At 38.9% G+C, this 24,592-nt stretch overlaps 1 protein-coding gene across 6 annotated transcripts in view; it reads right to left on the bottom strand.

The window, feature by feature from the left end:
* Window positions 1-14,646: 14,646 nt before the first annotated feature.
* Window positions 14,647-24,592, bottom strand: part of NOD1 (nucleotide binding oligomerization domain containing 1) — a 63,597-nt gene continuing 53,651 nt past the window's right edge. For 5 of the 6 annotated variants that reach the window (XM_087712919.1, XM_087712922.1, XM_087712923.1 and 2 more), the window contains 3 exons: window positions 23,884-23,967; window positions 22,261-22,344; window positions 14,647-15,894 (listed from right to left, as the gene is read on the bottom strand). In XM_087712919.1, coding sequence (XP_087569045.1) covers window positions 15,822-15,894; window positions 22,261-22,344; window positions 23,884-23,967 — 241 coding nt within the window. In that variant the 3' untranslated portion in view covers window positions 14,647-15,821. Of the gene's footprint in view, window positions 15,895-22,260; window positions 22,345-23,883; window positions 23,968-24,592 lie in introns of those variants that run through there. The other variant, XR_015696371.1, reaches the window with a different exon arrangement.

Here is a 24,592-nt window from a genome sequence, read left to right as displayed (position 1 = left end):
AAAAGCAACTTTCTCTGAATAATGGATAAACAAAAACAAATGGAGGAGACACTGGAGGCAAAAAAGCAGGAATTTTGAATAGGAAAAGTGGGATAAAAGCCCCTCTCCCTTCACTCTTTCTAACTAATTTACATTCACTCGCTAATAAGATGGATGAAATACTTCTTTCAAATGGATGCAGTTCTGATTTTTACAACTCAGCAGCTCTCTGCTTCACTGAAACCTGGCTAAATGAGTCAATTGGTGAAAGCAGCCTGCATATCCTAGGATTTCAGATACAAAGAGCAGACAGAATTGCAGAAACATCTGGTAAAAAGAAGGGAGGAGGGTTATGTTTATATATTAACAAACCACTTGTCCTGAGATATAACTATACTAAAGAAATTCTGTGATGTGGACTTAGAGACATTAATTATCAATTGCAAACCATTCTAGTCTCCATCAGAGTTCTCCTCATTTCTCCTAATTGCTGTGTATGTTTCTCCACAAGCTTGTGTAATTAATGCAGTGCGAACTCTAGCTGACCAGATTATGTGGGCGGAAGTTAAATATCCAGATCCACATCCCATTATTTTAGGAGATTTTAACAAAGCCAACTTAAGGAAAGAGCTACCAAAATATTTTCAGCATGTTAATTGTCTCACGAGAGACAAGAATACTTTAGACCATTACTACTTTACCCCAAACAACTGTGGAACACTGATCATTGCATGATTCACCTTGTACCTGCTTACAGACAAAGGCTTAAAATCATGAAACCAACAATTAAATCAATGAGGACATGGACTGAGGAGGCCAAGCTAAAGCTACAGGCTTACCTTAATTGCACTGATTGGAAGGTTTTCAAAGATACCTCTGCAGACTTGTATGGACTCACAGATACTGTAACATCATATGTCAGTTTCCCTGAAGAGCTATCTGTGCTGGCAGATGACCTGAATGCTTTTTACTGTTGGTTTGAGAGAAAACTAGTGCCACCCATCTCCACAATCCCCATCTCAGACAGATCAACACCAACTAAGCCTCCTACAACCTACCCCATCCCACTTCTGGTGATTACAGAGAATGAGGTGCAAGGTCTATTCCACAGACGAAAGCCAGGAAAAGCATCAGGCCCAGACAAGATAACTCTTTCTTGCTAAAAAGCTTGTGCTGACCAACTGGCCCCATTATAAAGTCCTGCCTTTCCTTCCCGCTCCAGAAAGTAAAAGTCTTGAAATGAAGTATTTCAAAAGGAACCTTTTATTGAGAAGAAGTGATAGCAGAACAAAAGTAGAGCAGACTCTGAATTCCCTCAGGCAATAATTAGAAATAAGGCATTAGAACCCCCCTCCCTCTCTCTAGTCTGATGTGGATTCAGCTAATCCACAGGTGTGGAGATGTTGTTGTAATGGTCTTCCTGAGAACTTATATAATCCAGCATTCCCAGGATCATCTTCAACTGGCTTTCAGAGTGAAACAATCCACATGGCCTCCCCCTTATACATTCCCCAAAAGATGAGAAAAACTCAAGGCACTCCAGCACCAGAATAAAGGTAAATAGCAATTGTCAAAGGTAATAGGAAAGAAATACATTCACCATCAATCCCCACTTGCATGGCAGTATCACTTTAGGGATCTGAAATGAAGCATCTTTGATAAATCACTAGAGATGTGCTATGTTCCTTCTTGCTTCAAATGCTCTAGTATCAACCCAGTGCTGAAAAAACCCTTCATAAAGGAATTGAATGACTTCAGACCAGTTGCTCTGACATCTGTGGTTATGAAGACTTTTTAAAGACTAGTGCTGGCCCACCTGAAAACCACCGCACATTCACTGTTAGACCCCTTCCAATTTGCCTACTGAGCAAATAGATCAACAAATGATGCTGTTAATATGACTCTGAACTACATCCTACAACATCTTGAATCTCCAAAGACATATGCAAGGGTCCTGTTTGTAGACTTCAACTTAGCATTCAATGCCATCTTTCCAGATATTCTTCTAACTAAACTAAATCAGCTAGCTTTACCTGACCACACTTGTAAATGGATCATAAGCTTCCTAACAGACAAGAAGTAGCAGGTTTAAGCTAGGCAAAATCACTTCAGATACCTGTACAATTAGCACAGGAGTTCCCCAGGGCTGTATTTTTTTTTAAAAAAAGGAATAATTTATTATTTTTAATCTAATTTCAGTTCACATTATTTTTCTTGTATTTAACTTGCAGAATGGAACTTCACAAAACCTAATTTTGTGTAAGGTACCGCCTTGTCAGTCTTCTCAAGAAAGCAGAACTCTTAAAATGATTATCATTTCAAAAAGAACTTTTATTGAAAGACAGTGATAGCAAAGGAAACATAGGCAGGATCTGATATTTCCCACTCAAAGCCCCTTCCAATGTCCAGTTCAACATTGAGCCAATCCCAAGGTGCAAAGATATTTTGAGAACCCCAGGCACAGGTGATGACTGTCAACTCCCAAATGCTTTGGTTTTGCTTTCTCTGGTGTTGAGATAAAGCAGATGGCTCAAAGCATATTCCTTCCCCCTCCCTATTTCCCACAAGGTACAGCAAAGCAAAGTAAATAAAACCCTACATAAATAATCCCCCTCAAGCCTCCTTTCTCCCACCAGAATGGCAGCATCCCAATGGAGAACTATGGGAGTTGACATTTTGTTTTATTATTTCCTGGCACAGAAAACATTATGTACTTGTACCCCTACTGTGATGGAGTACTTTTCTACAGGCTTCCCCACCTGAATTTCTGAAGTCTGAACAGACACACTGCTCTACTTCCTCTGAACTTTTACTCTGAACTTCTACTCTCCCAAAGAAGATTCTTCATGTGATCCTGTTTCCATGGAGAACGAGAGAGGGAGGGAGAAGACCAGGGGGAGGGAGGGAAGGAGGGAGGGAGGGAGAAGGAGAGAGAGAGGGAGGGAGGGAGGGAGAGAGAGAGAGAGAGAGAGAGTGAGTGAGAACAACTCAGCCATTAGACTTTGGAAGTAGCCTGGCCCTTGGTGTGATTATTACATCCTATCCATCATGGAAAATGATTCTTCATTAAACTCTGTTCAATTGTTTCATGTACATTTTGGGGATTATAAATGTGTGTTCTGAAACGCAGAGAATGTTTCAGCAGAAAATCAACAAAATTGGTTTGTTAATTCTCCAATAGATTTAACATACCTATAAAAAAAACCTCAGCAGGGAAGAATTTGGGTTAAAAGTTTTTTCTTTTGTGATGTTTTTAGGTGACTCTTCCACACACTGCAGCTTTCACTAACAGTTAAAAATATGTGTGTCTCTTATGGCAATTCTAATTCAAGATAGTTGTGTGAGATATTAAAACCCAATTTTTATGCTCACAATTCAAAAGACAAGTCTGCTTCACAATTCAAAACTTTTTATTGCAAAGAAATTGAATAAGCGGTTGCAAGCGTGGCCTCCCAGATTCTTCTCCATGGCTTGAATACTAGAAGCGCAAAGACAGATTTCAAGTAATACAATTTATACGTTTCTACTCATCATACATGATGCTTAAGCCCTTCCCATTTTCTTTGAAATTAATTTGCATTTCAGCATGACTTTTCCTGCAGACCCCTTTTTTTCTTATCTGTGCTTCTTTTGTTGTTTAGGCAGCGGATGTTACCATCTCTCACCAATTGATGTGCTTGTCTGTATTTCAAAGTCAAAGGAATTTTACAATCAAGAAAAACAGCGCCAAGAGTCTCACACCTTTGTGTTACATTTTAAACTTTATATGAAAGAGTAACTTGTTATTTATTTATTTCCTTCAGTTGATAGTTGGATCTGGGAATACAGTGTCTCCTTGGGTGTGTTATAAGCCATGCAGGGCTTCCCTTCCTCAGGTGGCACCTCCCAAATGTGTTAATATTTGGTCACACTTGCTAGATCAACAGACATTACAGCCTAAATCATTTGGAACTTTGGGAATGGTGCTGTTCTAGAGTTTCAAGTTAAGATTGTACTTTTTAAAATTTACCCAGGCATTCAGTTTTATTATAATGGTCACATTTCAACTGCTAGCATTTTATGCTGGACTTTTCAGTGTTTTCTTTTCTTTTAATGCTAATTTTATTACCATTTTAATGATTTCTTGCTGGATGACATTGATAGATCTTTAAAATTAAATGCTTTCAGATAAGATGATGCAAGCCTCCATTATAGAAAATGTCCATCCTCACATTATGGTTGAAAAGAAAGTAAGTAAGTTTTTAAAATGCGCTTTGTAATATGCTATTTTGCAAATTCATAATTTCAAAACAGTGTATCTGAGGCTATTTTTTTAATTTTCACATAAGACTATGTTGCCCTCAGTAATGACTATTTTTCCCACAATCTCAGCTTGGCTAATGAGAAGGCATATTGGGAATTATAGTTCCTTACCCCTGTTTATCAATAGAGTCTCTTTGTCTGACAGATGAACTTGCTATTAAACATTAGATCATCTTACATCACTCTTCATGCCTATTGGCTTTGCACTATTTTTTAACCTCTGACTCAACAACACATGTTGGAGAGCCAACTGATGAAAATAGTCCTTAACAGCTCTTTGTTCACATGTTGGAAAAGTTCAGCTCTGACTCTGACTCTGACTCAAACTGCATCAGAGGGCAGAACCCACAAGTATTTCTATGTTTGCAGAGAATATCACATCTTAAATTGCATTCGTTCCCCAGAAAGCCCCTTTGCTCTTTGAAAATGCTTCTGATTTGGAGTAATGTTTTTCACCTCTCATGGAGATTTTCATGTTGGATGTGTAATTATTTAAAAGGATATATCTTTTCCCAAAAGCATTAAAGTATTGTAATGCATTGTTGCTTTCTTCCACTCCTCCCCATTAGCACATTGGTAGTTTATCTTTTTTGAATATGTCTCCTGATGATTTAATAGGTAATGCCATGAAGTTATCCTGGCAATAGTGCAGAACTTGTTTATCCTAGCTTTCTTCTAGGATATATTTCAAGTTTCCAACCTGCATCTCGGAATTCTTTTGTTACTTTAACCTAGGGTTTTCAAAACTTTCAATTTTAACCCTGATCTAACCAAATATTAATCAAGATTGATATATAGTTTAGTTCTGACAAGGAACTGGTTTCTCCTATCCCTTTCCAAAGCCATCTAAAGCTGATGATGCCCATACGCTTACTAAACAAACTGATTAGCTTCTTCCTATAATTCTTAAAAGACATTTTTTTTTACAATAATGGAAAAGGTTGCAAATGAAAATTGTTTACCTCTATGGCAACTATATTGAGCACAAGATTTCTGAAAGGTGTCTGAAAGGTTTGGTCTCTTTTAACTTGCAACACAAGTCTATTTTTATTTTCAAGGACCTGAGTTCTGCTGAACAATGCTCCATTATGAGCTGCCAACTCATTGGAAAGATCCTATTGCCCTGTATTTTGCCAAGGTACTTGGCAGTTTAAAAACCTAGTGAAACAGAGCTGGATTTCGCATTTTTTTTTTGGTAAAAGTTTTTATTTTTAGACAGACAAAGACAAACGAAACATAAAACATTAAACCCGCTTCAATTACATACAGCATGTCGTTTGGTTACATGACTGTTGTGCATCCTAATCCCCACTTTCAATTGTATATAAAATCTCAGATTATCCATCTAGTATCATTATACATCATTTGTTTAGCTATAAATATTATTCCTTCATTTTGAACAAAATGTTCTAGATATTGGATTCATTTACATTATAACTTTACATAACATCATCCTTAATCTATTCAATAATAATAGACCTTTGTAATATATTCTGTTTATTCTATATCATTCTATTGTTCTTATATTATGAAAATTCTCCAACATCTTTCCTTTCCATGTTTTTTATCTAACCAGTGATAAAATAAATCCCACACCTTATAAAATTGTTCATCTTCTTGTTCTCTAATTTCAAATGTAAATTTACTCATTTCAGCACAGTCCATTATTTTCTAAATAACTTCCTCCTGCGTTGGTATTTTCTCATTTTTCCAATTTTTAGCAAATACAATTCTAGCTGCTGTTAACACATTTACAAATAAATATTTCAATTCTCTGTTGTATATTTCTGGTAATATTCCCAATAAAAAAATCTCAGGTTTAAAGTCTATATGTTTATGTGTGATTTTTTCCAACCAAGTATGGATTTTAGTCCAATATCTTTTAGCTTCTGCGCATGTCCACCACATATGGTAATATGAACCCAGTATCTGATGACATTTCCAGCACTTTTCTGATTTATTCTTGAACATTCTTGCTATTCTCATCGGGAATATCTTATACAAGTTTTCCACCTGTAAGATATCTTATACAAGTTTTCTTTATATGTTGTTGACATTGTCATTTTATAATTTTGTGAGTATAATTTTTGCCATTTCTTTAAATCAATCCCATGATCAAAATTTTCCCCCCAAGCAATCATAGATTCTTTAACTTGTTCTTCTTCTAGTTTAACCTCTAATAAGTATCCATATAGTTTCTTAATCATCTTTTCATATGTACCTGTCAGAATTTTATCCAAGTCAGTCATTTTATCATAAAAACCTTGTTTTAAGATCTTTATCATATCTAGAATGTATTTGCGTATATGAAAACCAGTTCATTCTTATATCTTGTTCTTCTAGTTCTTGCATAGATTTAAGTTCACTGTGCATTCAATATTTCACCATAACAAACACTGTTTGTTCCTTTTTGTATGTTATTGAGTATGAGAATGCTTCAATAGTTGATAACCAAACCGGAATTTTTAGATAATGTTGCCTTTTGATCTTCTCCCAGGTTAATAACAAAGCCTCACATATATAATGCCTTCTGAAATACCCATGTTTTAGTTCCCTTGTACAATAAGAAAGCATACCATCCGAACAATAAATCATGACCTTGTAAAGTCAATAATCTAGAGCTTCTTAGAGTTATCCATTCCTTAACCCACATCAAACTTGTTGCCTGGTAATATAATTCCCAGTTAGGTGGCCAAATCCTCCTCTTGTTCTAGCATCTTGTAAGGGTTTTAATTTTATTCTCACTTTCTTTCCCTGCCAAATATACTTCAACACTGTTTTATTTAAATCGTCAAAGTAGTCTTTCCCTAATCTAATTGGAATTATCTGGAACAAATATAAAATCCTGTGTAATATATTCATCTTGATTGTTGATATTCCCCCTATTAGCGATAGTTGTAAGTTTTCCCATTTGGTCAGGTCTGTCGTGATCTGTTGGTTAAATTTATGATAATTGTTCTCTTTAAGTGTACTACATCTTGCTGTCAAATATATCCCAAATACTTAACCTTGTTCATGACCTGAATCTTCAGAACTTCCGCCAATTCTTCCTTTTGTCTTGCTAGCATGTTCTTTGTCAAAATCTTCATTTTATCTTTATTTATTTTCAGATCTGCTACTTTTCCGCATTCCTCTATTTTTTCTATCAATTTAGGTGCAGTTTCTAATGGATCCTCTAAGATAAAGACTAGGTCATCTGCGGATGCTTGCAATTTATATTCTTCTTTTTTAATTTCCATTCCTTTTATGTCTTTATTTTCTCTAATGTTTCTATTTAAGACTTCTAATATTAACACGAACAACAGGGGGTGGGGATAGTGGGTAACCTTGTCTTGTCCCTTTCCCTATATCAATAGAATCTATCAATTCTCCATTTATCATTATCTTTGATGTTTGTTTGTGATATATGATTTGTATGGCTTGAATAAATTTCTTGCCAAAGCCCATCTGTTCTAACTGTAGCAACATAAATCACCAATTCACATTATCAAAGACTTTCTGTGCATCTAAGAATATCAATGCCATTTGTTTTTCAGGATGAGCCTCATAGTATTCCAAAGTGTCCAGAATTATTCTCATATTATCTTTAATTTGTTTCTTTGGCAGAAACCCATTTTGGTCAGGATGAATAAAGTTACTTGAGTATCTTTTGAGTCTTTCTGCCAATATTGAAGCAAATATTTTATAATCAGAATTTAGCAGGGAGATCGGTCTGTAATTCTTAATTTGATGTGGGTCGGTGTCCTCCTTTGGCACAAGTGTTATATATGCTTCTGACCAAGTTTTGGGTATCTTCATCTTTAACATGGCTTCATTCATAACTTCTAACAATGGGAGATACAACGATTCCTGTAAAGTCTTATAAAATTCCACTGATAGTCCATCTGGACCTGGAGCCTTTCCATTATTTTGTTTTTTAAGTTCTTCAACTAATTCCATCATCATTATATTACCTTCTAACATTGTTTCAGTTTCTTTAGATATCTGGGGTAGAGTCGTTTCTACAGATATTATTTAACTCTTTCCTCCTCTATCTTCTCTTTTCTTTAAAAAAGAACACCAGTTCTTTCTCCATTTTCAGTAAAAAGTCCTTTCTTTTAATATAGTATTATTTAGCGTCCATCTAGATTTTCTCCTTTGTCCTTTCCATTTAATTGTCATTAGATTGTGGTCCGCCCAAGTACTTGTTTCTATGTCAATTTCCTGTATATCTCAAATCAATTCTGTTGAAATCCATATCATACTTAATCTGGACCAAGATAAGTATCTATTGAATAGAAAGTATATTGTCTATTTTTAGGATTTCTTTGTCTCCATGCATCTTTTAAATCTATTTCATCTGTCATTTTGAAAAAGGATTTTGGAAGAGTCTTTCTATTTTGTTTGGTTTTGTGTGTGTGTGTGTGTTTTATAGTCCAAATTCTGATCTACTATTCCATTAAAATCTCCCATCATGCAAATATTAGCATAGTCCAGTTCAATTATTTTCATATGTAATTTTCTATAAAATTCATCTTGGTTGTCATTAGGAGCATAGATTGCTATTAAAAGTATTTTCTTATTATTGTCCATAATTTCCACCATTAAAATTCTTCCATCGTTATCTGTGTAAATTTGCTCTGCTAGAATTGTATCTTTAATATATATAACCACTCCTCTTTTTTTACATCGTGTCAATTTCTCTAATTTATGAAATGTTTTCCTTCTTTTAATAGCTGAGTTAAGTCCATTTATATTAATTGAAATTATTTTTTTCTCCTCCATGTTTATACTTTATAGGAAGGATTTACTGTCTAGTAGATCTCAGTTCTCGTTGTTCTCTAAGGTCAATGCCGCCTACCGCACCTTCTTCTTTCTCAGTCACAACTATGCACTCCTCTTGAAGGTCAATTAGTGATTTTTCTTTTCCTGTCTCCTCATCGTTCCCTCCCGTATTCTGCATAGAATAGTTCTCCTTTATCAATTGAATCTATTCTATGTCTTCGTCCTTAACATACAAACATAAGGCCTTCTGAAATAAGCCATCTATAATTAACTCCTTTTTTCATTAAAATTTTAGTCAAAAATTGATATTCTCTTCTTATCTCTCTCAATCTTCTTGGTACTTGTTTCAGAATTACAATTTTTTGTCTTTGTATTTCAATGTTTTATCTCTTGCCATCTGTAATATGTGTGTCCTAATTGTTTTCTTAGTAAATCTTATGTGGGAGCTTGTTTTGCATTGCATATCTTGTAAAGACTCAAAACACCTCATCTGTACCATCCATCATCTTCTCTTTGGTTATTTCCAAGGTGCCTATGAGAATCTCTATCATTATTTCTGCCAAGTTCTCTTCCTTTTCTTCTTCTATATTTTGAAAACTGAGAAAAAATTCTGATCTGTCGATCTCCCATCCTAACATTCCACTTTTCTCTTTTTCGAGCACACTCAATCGATTATCAATATCTCCAATTTTCTTATCTCTTTGTTTATCTTTTTCTTCAATTTTTTGAATTCGATCTTCAAATTTCATCATCATTTGGTGGTTGTTCTCAACTTTTTCATCTGTTTTTTTCTGTTCACTTTTCAATATTCTCAGTTCTTAAATCAATTTTTTGAATTCCTTGCTTAATCATTTGTAAAGTCACTTCTCTGTCTTTTTCCTGCTGCAACATTGTCTGTATTGATCTTTGTCCTCCAGACGATGAAGAAGAGGAAGTTGGTATTGAAGAGCTGGCAGCTGTTATCTTTTTGCTCATTTCCAACGAGATAATAAGCTTTATTGGCTGAGAAGTAGAAAATCTTCAGGTTCTTCTATATCTTAATCGGCTTATGTGGAGGGCAATTATAATCCAAAGAAGGAAAAAAAGAAATAGAGAAAAACAGAAAAAAAGAAAAAGTCTTCAGGCTCTTGTGTGCTCTAATCTAATTGATTCCATATGTTTAAAAAAGGAAAAAGACAAAAAGGTAAAAAAAATTGACAGCTCAATCACAATAAAAGTAGGGAAAAATAGCAATTAAAATCTTAAGGTGTGATGACAAAATCAAAAAAAGGAAAAAAGAGAAAAAAGGAAAAAAAGAAAATTATGTGTATATATACATCCATAAAAAGAAAGGAAAAGCAAAACACACTTTCTTTAAGAAAAATAGAGAGAAGGAGCAGGAAAAAAATGCTAGGCTTTTTCTATCAAAAGCCTCCAGCCAGCTAAAAATAACTAAGTTTAAGGGAAAGTAGTGAAGTGGAAAAAGAAAAACAATAAATAGAAAAAGAAAACAGTTTCACTGCCAGGGCTCGTCTGCTAAATTCCGAACAAAATTATCAGTTCTCTTTTTTCAAAGTTATAACAATCTTCTTTCTTTGCACTGCAAATTTCCCTTTCAGTCCAGCCTCTATTCACTGATAGTATCCCAGGAAAGTACCTGTATAAACAATCTTCAATGCTCATCCCACTATAAACAGGCTCAAATACTTGGAAGTGTAACAGTTCTTAACTTTTTTCTGAGCATTCATGCAAGAAATGAAGAGGCAATGACTGGGAAGACAAGACCTTGCTGGTCGCAGGGACATTGCAAAGTCCCTGATCGATCCAAGGGAAGCGCTTCCAACCGGCAGCAAACAGGCAGCCCCCAGGCTGACATAGGTGGAGACAGCTCCAGAAAGAGAAGTGAAAGTGTTTCCATCTGGTGAGGGTTTTTTTTCTTTTCCTTTAGAAGATTGCCCTAAGAAACTCTTTTCTTAAGCTAAATTAGTCCCTTAAGCAAGAACAAAGCGCTGTATTTAATCCCTATTGGGCTGCCTTAGAAAGTTTTTTGCTCTTGCCTGGATTGAAGTGATTGCAATGTTTCCTGTCTCTCCGCTTGAGGTGAAGTGATCTCTTTTTCTCTATTTCTTTTTATTACTTTAACTTTTTTGGCTTAAATTAAAACTTTTTTCTACTTTAATAAATTTCTCCTTCTACTTGTTACAATATAATATTAAAGATACTTAAGGAAAAAGTTCTTAAAATAGTTGAATCTGCCACTTGGAAGCCCAAGTCTGAAGTCTTTTTTCTTCTGCTGTTGTAACAATGTATCCTTTGTTCACTCCTATCTGACTACACTGACTTAGCAACAGAAGGGTTTGGAACTTGTTTTTAAAACCTGATAAAGACCCAAGGTTACAAATAGTGTACTGCTGGTGCGAGTGGAAAATATTTTGTCAAGAACTGAAAAAGGAAAGAAAAAAATTAGAACCCTTCTTCTTTGAAAACCATAAAGGAACATTTACTTAAGATTTAAAATAAAAATAGATATATTCTTCAAAATTTGTGACAGGCTAATGGCAGAAAGTACCAAATTCCTTTCTTTGCTTTTTCTTTATATTTCTTTTTACTCTAAAAAATGGATCAATACTCAGATGAAGAAAACTTTATAATTCAAAACATTTTGGCTGGACTTCAAAACATCTCAGAAGGATTTGAGAGATTTGACAAGAAATGGGACAGACTATGGGGTATTACAAAAAAAGATGATGGGTTGCAGCCCCAGAAACTAAAGAAGCGAATGAAAATATAGAAAACAAAGATAAGAAGGGAGATGAACTTGTTAATGGAGTAAACCTGAGTGAAGATGGAAAGAAAGGAAGCTGGAAAAGTGACTTAGATAATTTGGTGCGTCATTCCAAACTCCAAGATGCAGGAGAAAAAGAAAGAGCAAAAAAGATGGAGTTAATAAGACAAATCTATTCAGAAATAAACCTGACAACCAAAGTTAAGCTTACATTAATAACAACTCAAGGGCAACAAAACTACATGAGAGATTCTTTAAGCTACAAAGTGCAGAGAGAAGTCTTAAACCCTGGAAAGGTCCTGGAAAGAGAATCGACACAACAGCTGGTGAGAGAGGAAAGACCATTTTGTTACTGGAAAGACACTGGTTAATAATGCTAGTTGATGAAAAAAAGCTAGTTAATTATTGATGATTAATAAGTAGAGATCTTAGTACTTCATAGACTGTCCTAGACTATTATTGAATGTTTATTTGTTAACACATAATTTACTATGATACTAATAGTGAAATGATAACCTTAGTTAGGATAAATAACCGGGCCATAGAAATGTTAATGTATACCTTTGTTGATTGTTAAGGAGAAATGTTAACATCTCTTAGATTGTCTTAGATGTCTAATGTTTATTTTCTTAGCACATAATTAACTAATTTGGGATTGAGGGAAAAGTCCTATAAATAAATCTTATTAATAAATTATTGTTTAAACATGGCTATAAAGCAGAGGTGGGTTCCTACCAGTTCGCACCTATTCGGTAGAACTGGTTCGTCAAATCTACCAAACCGGTTAGAAGAGGTTCCACCAGTGGACCCGGAAAGCAGGCCACACTTACAGAAGAGGTTCCAAGATTTTTTGAAACCCACCACTGGTCCTTGGATATGATTATTCTACACTATCATGCTCATATTTATAAAACTCAGTGCCTCTGTGAAAGGTAAGGATGACTACTGCATTTGTGGTGCAATCAAAACATTGCGTATGTTGAAGTTGTTTTAACGCAAACCAAAGATGCCTTTTAAAAAACAAGTTTACATCATATTCTTATGCATGCCAGGGCTGTGTGTGAGGTAATTTAAGGTGGTTCTGACAAGTGTCGTCGGCATCTTCATATCCAGTCACATGGGCGGCAAGCCACTCCCATCCGGTCACATGGGCGGCAAGCCACTCCCACAAAGGAGGCCACACCCACAGAGTAGGTTTGAATAATTTTTGAAACCCACCACTGCTATAAAGGTATAATATTGTGTGGGCCTGTGGAGAGGAGAGATAAACAGTAAATAACTTTTAATCAACTACAATAATAACAAGGAAATGTTAATGGATAATATTAAATGATACATATAGGTGTGTTATGGGGGGGGGGGGAAATGCTTAGATATCTTACTTAACTGAATTTGTTTTAGAATATGTCATAAAGGTATAATGTTATTGGAGATCTACTGAAACTGCAAATGAATGCCAGTAGGGGGTTGTGTCTTTAAATATAAATTATTCTAGATAAAAACATGTTTAAATAATGGTAACCAAATGAGAATTGTGGTACAGGGATAGTAAAATACATAATTTTTCTTTCTTGAATTAAAATGTGCAATTCGATTTGAATGAAGTATATGTAAGGATTGTGGAAGAAACACACGGAATACATTTGTAACCAATTGATACGCTTTCTACAAGATGTAACGAAAGATAATTCTTTTTTGTGTGTCTTTTTGTTTAACTAAAACAATAAAAAAATTCTAAAAAAAAATGTCCTTTATAGATACTTTACCCCAAGCCAGCAAATGCAAAGAGCCTTAGATTGGGAAATGGTAGTTTATATCAACCCTAGGTTTCTACATCCAACATTGTAATCATTTGTCAGTCAAAAAGATGTCAAAAAGAAAGACAGCAGAAAGTACCATCAGGCATGACTTTTACATACTTTAAACTACAAATAACTGTAATTATTTAAGTAACTTCGTATGTTTAATCCAAATTTGTTGCAGGATATGCACAATTGTGGAGATTTTATGCATAATTAAGAGGGCTTTTTTTAGTGATAACCCCTATTTATAAAATTCCCACTGGAGTGAGAAAATAATATAGTTTTCATTTGTTTTTAGAGGACTTGCTAATGTTGTATTTCTCATTTTTTAGAATACATTACACTATTATGAGTATTAGTGTCTGGTCTTAGCTCAGGCTGAAAAATGGAAATGAATGTTCTAATTACGTTGTTTTTCTGGTCATTATTCAAATTATTTTAATACTATTTTAAACCTTTTTTCCTCAGTCTAGCAACCCATATATGATAAATCACAACCTCTATACTTCCCCACAGGAAAGCTTTGAATTGATTTCAAATATATGGTGCCATGGAGGGGGAGAATCACATTTTAAAACTGACATAACAAATTATCAATTGGTCATTTACAAAAGAATAATTCATTCAATGTGTCTGTTACTTTAAGATTGCAAGAGGATGCCTATTTCCTCTTGGTAACAATGGTAATAGGTACACAAACGTATGTGGTATGCTAAGTCCATTTGCTCTGACTTGTAAACAGTGGAGCTAATTAAACCATTTCTAGATATCTTTTTTAAAAAGTATTGCATACATGAAAGAAAAGATAACTTACAATGTAGTCAGGAAAAAGAAAAACAGAAAATGAAAATACTTTAATAAGAAAATAACTCATTCAATAAATTGAACCTTGATTACATATTGGTGTGTTTCCACCACATGAAGAGAAACAAATTAATATGCAAAATGGAATACATTTCATCATATCAAACTGTAACATAAAGTATATTTCTATCAAAGTAAAACATTTTAGTCCATGTCCAATAAATGCAAATATCGGTCATTTATACCATACCTCTCTTCCAACATATTGAGGCTGTGATCCAGCCCTTATTAAATATCCTCAGATAACCAAAACACTAGAAAGAGATTTTTTTAAATGAACAAATAATATTTAACATTCTGTAACACTAATCCCATCATTTGACTACACCACTAAACCACAATTAAGGACAACTTATGTGATCATGTCGGATGCATTTCCTCTCTTCTCCCGAAGATCTAGGAGTAAATTAGCACAACTTTCAAGTGAGCCAGTAGCAAAACTGTATCCACAGTGATAGTCACTGGCTTCAAAATGGGGAGTTAACTAGTGATCAAACTTTTACCTTAACTCTGCCCCTTTTAGGTGTGCGATAACACATTACTTAATACATTTCTACATTGCCTGTCTCACTTAAGTCACATAAAAAAGCTTTACCCATAACTCTGAAACTAGTGATTTTGGGGGACTCTGTTCACCTGTGTACAAATTAGCTCTTTACCACAATCTTTGTGAAAAATGCAAATCTTCTCAAAACTCCCCATACTCTTAAAAGGGGTAATAGTGCAAAATCAAGTCCTAAACCTTAAGTACTAATACCTGCAATAGGTTGTGGAGAAATCTATCTTGCTATTTTCCTTTGCACCATGACTCCTTTCATTTGAATCATGGTTGATATCAAAGGCAAAACTGACTGAAGGCAATTTGCTATGTTTCCACTGAGAGAAAGGGATTCATTGGTGGATCTAATTCTGTAGCAACAGCAGCATCCAAATCTCTTTCTCCCCCCTCCCCCCCCCCAAAATGTGGGGCAAACATTTGAGGGAGGGTGGAGTAAGGGAAAAGGCAGACAATAGATTTTTTTCAGATGGGCTGCGAGTTCCCTCAGTTCTGATCCTCCAGTTTCAGTGTTCTCTTCTGAATCAGGTTCCTGCTGATGTATCTGGAGGCCGGGCATAAAATCAAAGTCATCCCACAAACCTAACACAAATGTTGTTAGCATAGAACTGGTTAATTATTAAGGCATAATTCTACTTTCAAGCATCAGTGTCAAGATAGGCACATAGGGGGTGATTGTTTTATTCAAGTTTTGGGTTCATTTTGCCAAGGCTTCTGGCATTTCTCTGAGCATTGATAAAGTTATAATTGTCTTGATATGACAATTACCATCCAATCTGGAAAAGGTTTCTCAGAAGCAAATAAGTCTCTTTTCATTTTCAAAGACTTTGGCCTCCTCTTGACTTATTGGGTTTCCGTTTAAGCTGTTGAAAATGGAAAAAGAGAAAAAATGGTTTTTAAAAACAGCTGTCTCTACAGGTGTATCAATAAGTATGTTTCCTTTTCTTTCCTTAGCTTCTTTTATAGCTGTTTCCATTGCCTGTTTCTTCTGGGATATGGCTGTTCTGATTGTAGGATGTGGAAAAACTTCAGAACACTAATAGAACCTTTCATACATTCCCCATGTTTTACCAATGCCAGGGGGATACTGAAACTAATGATGTTTGATCAATTTTTCAGTTTTGAGAAAAATATTAAGCTTCCTCTTATTTAGCAAGAATTTGCTTTAATTATTGTGATGTGAGCCCAATTTATCAGAAATGAAATTGGATCTCTTCTGTTTCCTTCAAATTTGTATGCAGCAAATTAATTAAGAAACATTAACTAAGGTTGAAGCTGTAAGTCACCACCTAGGGAACTTGTCTCTCTCTCTATCCTTATTAACAGGGACAGCAAAACTGTAATCTTCCAGATTGCAGCCTCCTTCATAATTGGCTAAACATCTGAAGGATCATCAATTGCCTATCTTTGCATAAAACATAAAAGTGATATAGAAATATAACTATAGGCATCACATAGGTATATTTATTTTAGCTAAAGAACTGAGTCAAAGAGAATGTTTATACAACTATCTATAGAAAACACCAAAAGGCATGTTTTTAGTTTATACTTGTGATCATCCAAGTAAGATAATCTTTGATTTATGACCACAACTGAGCCCAAAATTCTTGTTGATGAAAGACAATTGTTAAGTGAGTTTTGCCCCATTTAGAACCTTTCTTGTCACAGTTAAGCAAATGACTGCAGTTATTAAGTTAGTTACACAGGTATAAAGTGAATCTGGCTTCCCATTGGTTTTGTTTGTCATCACCTGTGAGGAGTGTCCTCCCGCTTTTCTTGACGAAGGAGATAAGTAGACTGATGTGCGCTATTTGATTGCTCTCAATCCCTTGATGCTCCAGTTTCGTGCCTAGATCTCCCCCTGCGAACTAGGTCAGGGCCTAAAAGGGTGGGGATGACCGGCTGTCTCCACCTGCCCAGAGAAGGGGCGTATCAGGTAAGAACCAACGCTCCATTCTCCAAAGTTGGTGGAGACAGCGGTCATGCATGGGACGTACCAAAGCTGGCTCTATCCCTGGGTGGGAATGAGACGGGGCTAGTAGCTTGAAGAGGGGAGAAGCTGTTGAAGGGCCCGCTGTCTGAATGCCGCATCTGCCGACACGTACCTATCCACCTTATGATGGCGGATAAAGGAGGTAAGTGTAGTCCAGGTGGCTGCCTTGCAGATCTCTTCCACCGAGGCCTGCCTTGTCCATGCTGCTGATTTAGCCGTGCTGCACGTGGAATGCGCTATGATAATGGAGATGTGAGATGATGTGTCAGGTAAGCTCTTGAAATGGCAGACCAGATCCAGCGCCCAACCATAGATGGAGAAGCTTTTAGCCCCTTATTTGTGGGATGGAAAGACATGAAGGGAGCTTCAGTCCACCGGAAAACGGCCATATTGGCGATGTAGATCTTAAGAGCATGTCTTACATCTAACCTGTGCCATTTGCATTCAAGACTGTGAGAAGGATTAGGGCAGAAATTTGGAAGAGTGAGATCTAGTGATCGATGAAAGGCCGAATTTACCTTTGGAACAAAGGTGGGATCAAGGCGAAGGACCACACAGTCTGGGTGAAATACACACAAGTCAGATCGGATAGAAAGGGCTGCCAATTCTGAGACCTGCCATGCAGACGTGATTGTCACCATGTTTTTAGTGTGAGGTGATGCAATGAGGCCAACCTTAAAGGCTCAAAGGGTGGTCCAGTGAGAAAATCAAGGACCTTGGTTAGATCCCACGAGGGGAAATGGTTTATGACAGGAGGGCAGAGATTAGACACACCCTTAATGTGAAGTGGCAGACATGAGGGTGCAAGGAGAGGGGCTCATTTCAGTGAAGTGAGAGCACCGAAAAAAGAGCCGAAACCTGCTGCCATACGGTGTTTGGTGAGAGTCCTTTATCAAGCCTCTGTTGCAAGAACTCCAAAACCAGGGGACCCAAAGCCTCCAGGGGAGTAGCATCTCTAGAAAGGCACCAAGTAATTAAAGCCTGCCATGTTAATTCATAGATTTTGTTAGTGGCTGGGTGGCGAGAAGCCTGAATAATTTGAATTACAATTTCAGAAAAGTTAGCCGCCCTCAAGACCGCCTGCTCAGCCTCCATGCGGTTAGGATGAGTCAGGCCAGATCGGGATGATGAATGGATCCCTGATGAAGAAGGGGCATTATCAGGGGAAGATGCCATGCTGGGCCCACTGAGAGATTGACCAGATCCACGAACCATGCTCGGCGCAGCCAGTGGGGGGCAATTAGGATGAGCTCGGCTTCTTCCTCTATCATTTTCTGAATCACCCTCTGTATCAAGGTAAGGGAGGGAAGGTGTAGAGGAGACCATGAGGCCACCTGCACCTTACAGCATCCCTCCTTTCTGTGCCTGGTGTTGTGTAACAAGACAGGTACCTGGGCAGCTGCTTGCTGGATGCCGTTGCGAAGAGATCTAGCACCAGAGTCCCGTACCTGGATGACAGCTGTTTGAAGATGAGATGATTCAGACTCCACTCCGCAGGATCGATTGTTGTGCGGCTCAACCAGTCTGCTCTGGTGTTGTCAGAGCCTGAGATGTGTTCGGCGTGGAGAGAGAGAAGATTGGCTTCCGCCTAGATCCCTAGGTGAAAGGCAGACTCCATGAGAGATACCGCTCTCATCCCCCCCGGTGGTTGACATGCGCCTTGGCTGTCGTGTTGTCTGTCCGAATCAGCACGTATGTGTTGCGAAGTGAGGATTGGAAATGAAGGAGAGCCAGATGGATGGCCCTCAACTCTAGCCAATTCATACAGTGGGAAAGGTCAGAATCGGACCAGAAACCCTGAGCTGCTAGATCTTCCAGGTGAGTGCCCCAACCTGTCAAGCTCGTGTCCGTCGTAACTACAAGACGTGGAGGGACCCCTGAGAAATGGCCAGAAATGGGGAGATCCACCAGTCCAGAGAGCGGATTACTTCTGGAGTCAACCAGACCTTCACTAGGGAACAGCTGCTGTTGGTTTTCTGGAATGGCAGGAGAAACCACTGAAGACAGCGGCTGTGAAGCTGCGCCCAAGGAACAATGGAGAAGCAAGAGACCATCTTCCCCAGCAGTTGAGACAGCTGGAGAAGAAGGATCCACTGTCTCATCCATTCCTCAATGGCCAAGTCCCTGAGGCTGATCTGGCATTCCCGAGACAGGAAGACCTTCCCCTGAGAATTGATGAGGACTCCCAAGTGTACCAGACGAGAGGTGGGGACAAAGTAAGAAGGAGATAAATTTGAGATCAAGGATTGCTCTCCAGCTCCCCAAAGACTTTGGCACGATAAAGAGACGAGAGTAAAAAACCCGTCCCACCTGCCATGGAGGCACAGGTTGAATGGCCCGAATGTGGAGCAAATGATGGACAGCCTGTTCCACTAGGAGCCTCTTTTGAGGATCCCTGGAGATTGGGCACGTGACAAAGTGGTTCAGTGGGCTGGAATGCAAGTCCAAGAGAAGGCCGAATCTGATCGTGGACCTGACCCACGCGTTGTTGGTCATGTGGTCCCAATGATCCATGAAGATTGACAGATGTCCCCCTATCGGGAGATCCTCCAGGCAGTCAATTCTGCCTCTTATTGGGACAGTTGGTATTGTCCCTGGAAGACTTTCTGATCTGGAATTTCTGGTTGTTTCTGCCTGATCTGTTGGAAAAAGATGGGCCCTGCCTGGGGGGAGCCTAATGTTGTGGACAGGAGCTGGAGGAACCCCCGTCCTGATCATGAAAGGACTGTTCTGACCTTCCTGTTTTTTAGTGATCGGTTGCAGCACCTTCTGCTTACCCTTGGACTCCACTGGTAAAGGTTCTAATGGAGGGCCAAAGAGACGGGAGGAAGAATAGGGAGAGGAGGCAAGCTTCCACTTGGCTCGGGCTTCTGCCTGCCACTGCCTAAGCCAAAGGAGCCGGCGGGTGGAGATGGAGATGCAATGGCCTTGGACGCAAAATGGGCCGCATCCAAGGAGGCATCTACAGTGTATTCTATTTGTTAATGTCCCTGCGAACCCTAGAAATCCAGGCTGGAAGCCTTGCTTGAAGTTGTCTTAGCCCTAAGAGAGCAGAGTGACTAAAGAAATAAGCAGAGGTACCCGCCTTAACGGTCCAAGTTGAGGCCTGGTAGCCCTTGACCAGAGTTTGTTCTATCCTCTTGTCCTCAGGGCGAATAGCCTCCTCAGGCGCTGCTGAGGCTGCGTTAGGAGAAGAAAGGCCAATTATAGGTAAGGCAATAGAAGGTCCCTCTAGAGCCTTGGTAAGTTCTGGTCCCATGTTATACAAGTGCTTGTCCAAGGTATTGGGGAGGACCTATACCTGGTGATGCCCATTGATTCTGGACCATGTCTATGAAGAGTCTGGGCGACGGAATCACCTCCTTTTCCATAGTAGGCTGGATGAAGAGAGGGCCAGTGGTGTCAGTCTTGTCTGCCTCCATTCCCCGAGGTGCTTTGGGAGAAGGGATGCCCGCAATCTTCTTGGCCTTAAAAAGGAGAGATCGAAAGATAGCAGGTTTAAATAAACCGAGAAGGGTAGGTGGGTCGGGGGAAGGCCCACATCTTCCGAGAGATCTGAATCTCTTGCTGGGTGTTCCTCCTCTCCAAAAACCGACTGTTGACTGGACATGCCAGGTAGCTCATGCGATGAAGAAGCCAAGAGCTCACCATCCCTGCATCTGGAACCAGAAGAAGCAGACCAGTATGGAGTAGAATGGTTAAAAGACCTGTGTTTAAGTCCTGCTGCTGCCTCGTTTGATGGCCTCAGTTATAATATCAGCCATGCCACGTAAGAACGGCAGTGTCGGGTTGGGGGAGAAATGACCTCCTGGAAGAGGGACTCCTCATCAGGAGTGATGCTCCTGCCACCCTCAGATTCATCCACACTGCTGGCCAGATCTCCTGTGCTCCTGGCTTCCTCAGGTTGGATAATGGATGCAGCAGGGAAGAGATCATCCTCCGAATCAGAAGATAGGTCAGGAGGAGGACTAAGATGAACAGGCCTCTGGGCCTGAAACAGATGGGATTCCGTGTTCTTGGTCTTGGCCCTGGCCTTTTTAGGAGGAGCCTGGGTGGTACTGTCATTCTCCTGAGATGATGGATTAGTTGTGCCCCTATGACTAGATCTGGGGGTCGTGGAAGGGGGCTTAGTGGGGAAAGCCTCTTGGGCAGGCCTGCGCCTGTGGGTCCCTGATGAAGGGGACTTGGTGGTGGGAGCAGGGGCCACGGTGTTTGGAGGCACTTGTGGCTCAGAGGCAGGAGAGGAGGCCATGGCCTGTACTCACTGCTCATTCAAGGAGGAGACAAAATGGCCACCAGAGCTTCTTCGTGCCAAAACAAAATGGCCACTGAGGCTACAGAGCCTATCGGCCGGGTGCCATGAGGTAGCCGAGACTGCAGGATCAATGAGGGCTTTGGAAGCCCTGTAGAGAGGCTGCGGAGACGAGGATGGCAGCAGCGGTGGTCTTGCGGCAACAGGAGCACTGAGGAGTGGCGGCTGGGTGCAGCAGTGGCACTTCCCAGCAGCGGTGGCGGCTTCTGGCAGTAAGGGAGAGCCAGCAGAGGTGACATCACTGAGCAGAGCCTCCAACGGCCAGTGCTAGGTAGCGCTGCATCCAGGAAGCCTCTGAAAGCTGCAGGCAAAGTCAGGAGGCAGAAGCCTCGAAGAAGCCCTGGTGATTCTTCTTAAGAAGATGGCTCCGAGAGGAGCTATCCAAGCCGATCTGCTCTCCTTTAGTAATTTAGAGATGAAATTTTTGGAGAAGAAGCCAATTAAAATTAATTAGAGTATCCAATTGTGAAGTTTAACTAGAAAGTTGAGGAGAGAGCAATTAGCACAGCCAGTTCCGATCGAACTGAGTCTAAAAAAGCGGGAGGACATTCCTCAGAGGTGATGACATCACTTTGGTAGACTCAGTTCTATTGGTTACTGACTGAGTTAACCCATGCATGACTGCTGTCTCCATCAACTTTGGAGAATGGGCATGAGCACTTTTTTCAATACTATTGTAACTTTGAATGGTCATTAAAGGAACTGTTGTAAATCAAGGACTTACCTGTATTGCTGAATGGTAACTCCTGACAGATTTAAGCAATTGGGTCCATAATTAAGGTTTCTGGGAGTCGTAGTTTGCTCCATCAAGAGGGCAAGGGCATCCCACTCTTGCTTTCCCCCTATTCAAGTTAGTGAAGTTTTCATAAGAGTCATGGAACTGAAGGCTCACTGGTGGGTGTTATTCCATATGAATGACCTTACCAGATTTCTTTGAGAGCTGTATTGTCCTGAAGAGCATCAGCTAAGCTCCTAGCTCCTCGAATTGTAATATGGTTCTGGATAAGCCTGGGGGTGAAGAGAGGAGAAAAAAACAGACTGAAGACAAATATTTTGCACTGGACAAACTGTTATCTATCCCTACTTTGCAGCATCCTGCCTGTCATGCATTTGGCCAGAGCTTGGTGCACCTGATGCAGAAAATCAACCCTCTTCTTGACAAGTGAAGCTAGTGGCCAGCCAGGAATTAATGGTTTCTGATATCCATCTGCATGGCTGGCCTGTTTGAAATCAGACAATCTTGCCATAGAAGGGAACCTCTTCAATTTAAAGCTTCTTTCAGGGTTACTGAACTTAATTGTACTATTAACTTTACGACTCCTCTGTGATCACAGAACAGCAGATGTCTGGGGGATTATACTGGCTGATTCCACAAAACTACTTGAAAGACCATTCTCTGGCCATATTGTGCTGTCTGTAAGCCACTTCAGCAAATGCCTCCAAAGACAACTCTGGGGAGTTGTCAATCACTGCAAAGACTTCAGCCCTCCCTTTTTTTTGTTCAATTCAAAAATGAGCAAAATTCCTTCTGTTGAAGCCACATACTTCCAAAGCAGGAGCTACATTTCATGCCAAGGATAGGTTGGACAAAAGCAAGTGAGGGGCATAACACAAACCAAAAGCAAGTGGAGCCCACCTTATCTCTATTTCTGACTCTTATTTCTCCTTCCATGATACCTCTTCCCCAGTGGTGAAATTCAATTTTTTTTTAATATCAGTTCTGTGGGCGTGTTTTGGTGGGAGTGGCAGGGGAAGGATACTGCAAAATCTCCATTCCCACCCCATTCCAGGGAAAGTTACTGCAAAATCCCCATTCCCTCCCCACTCCTGGGGAGAGGATATTGCAATATTTCCATTCCCACTCCACTGTGGGGCCAGCCAGAGGTAGTATTTCCCGGTTCTCCGAACAACTCAAAATTTCTGCTAGCAGTTCTCCAGAACATGTCAGAACCTGCTGATTTTCATCCCTGCTCTTCCCCCTTTTTCTTCCCAATGTCGTGTCCTCTAGATGTAAACAAGGGTGAAACTTCCTGGCGTCAAGACTGATGCCTAGTGAAGTCATTTGCTATTGTCTTCTTGTCGCATGTTGTACTTTTAGTTTATTGTATCCTAACAAACCTTATAAAGCTATGCAAACAGTTGATAAAGGTTGCTGTTCAGAAAATGTAGTCTAAATATTGTACAGTACACAAGAAGAAGAAAGTCAACACCTGTGTTAACATATAATAATCTTAGACCATCAAATATTCTTTCCTATTTTGCTTCTGCTGATGAAAGAATTTATTGTTTGGTGTTTTTTTTTCTGGGTTTGTCATATGTTAGTTTTTCTTCATTTCGCATTTGTAATGTGCTCTGATATCCACTGAGATAGGGTGTATTACAAACAATAAATACAGAAATATATAACATTAAATGGATACCTCAATCAAAATAATTCAAATAACCAACTATGGATCTTCCTACAGAATTTGTAAAAGTTCTTAAAATATGGTTTACTGCCCCCAGCCATGACTAAGAATGTGTCATTCACAAACCAGTGCAACTCACCACAGATGGCCCAATTTCTTGTTAACCTTTACCATTTCAGCAAAACTCTCAGCTGCTTCATCATCCAACTCATTTTTTGTTAGCCTAGTCAAGAACACAAAAGGGTTTCAGTCATGTGAATGAATGGTAGTTAGCAGTTAAAAACATTGTCATTCTTGTTCTACTTGCTAATTTTGATGCAGTATTATAAAAAATCCTGGCAATCCAGAATGGATTTAAAGAAAACTCTTTTCAGTCCAATCTGTCTGTCTGCCAAGCACCATACAATTTCTGTTGTGCATAACTGCATTACATTATAGCCTCTGGCGGCACAACTAGATGACACAGTTTCATTTTGTTCATCATTTGGTTGAGAAAGTAAGAGGTCACTCAGACTAGAGAACCAACCTACTCCCTCCTTATTCAAAGTCATTTCTATGTGTCCTGAAAACTGTTTTTTTGTCACTGTTGTTATTATATACAACTATTTAAATCACCCAAAGAAGTTTAGGGGAATGCCAGGGATAAAAATTGGAATGAAAGAGTCTGAGAACTTTTAGTAAACATCAGCAAGTCCAGTTAACTTTTCCTCAATTACCCTGCAGATATATTCCAATAATGTGATGTGGCATTCCCAATATCCCCCACCCCCAAAATTCCATAAAAGCATTACAAATACTATATAACTGAGGGTCTTATTAGCAGTCCTAAAACATGATCCTATTTCTGT

Source organism: Thamnophis sirtalis, unplaced genomic scaffold (assembly GCF_051295495.1).
Source record: "Thamnophis sirtalis isolate CommonGarterSnake01/CBP01778 unplaced genomic scaffold, rThaSir2_p1.2 scaffold_4, whole genome shotgun sequence".
NCBI lineage: Eukaryota > Metazoa > Chordata > Lepidosauria > Squamata > Natricidae > Thamnophis > Thamnophis sirtalis.
Note: the sequence above shows the minus strand (reverse complement) of the source record. Positions and strands in the feature narration are given on the sequence as shown.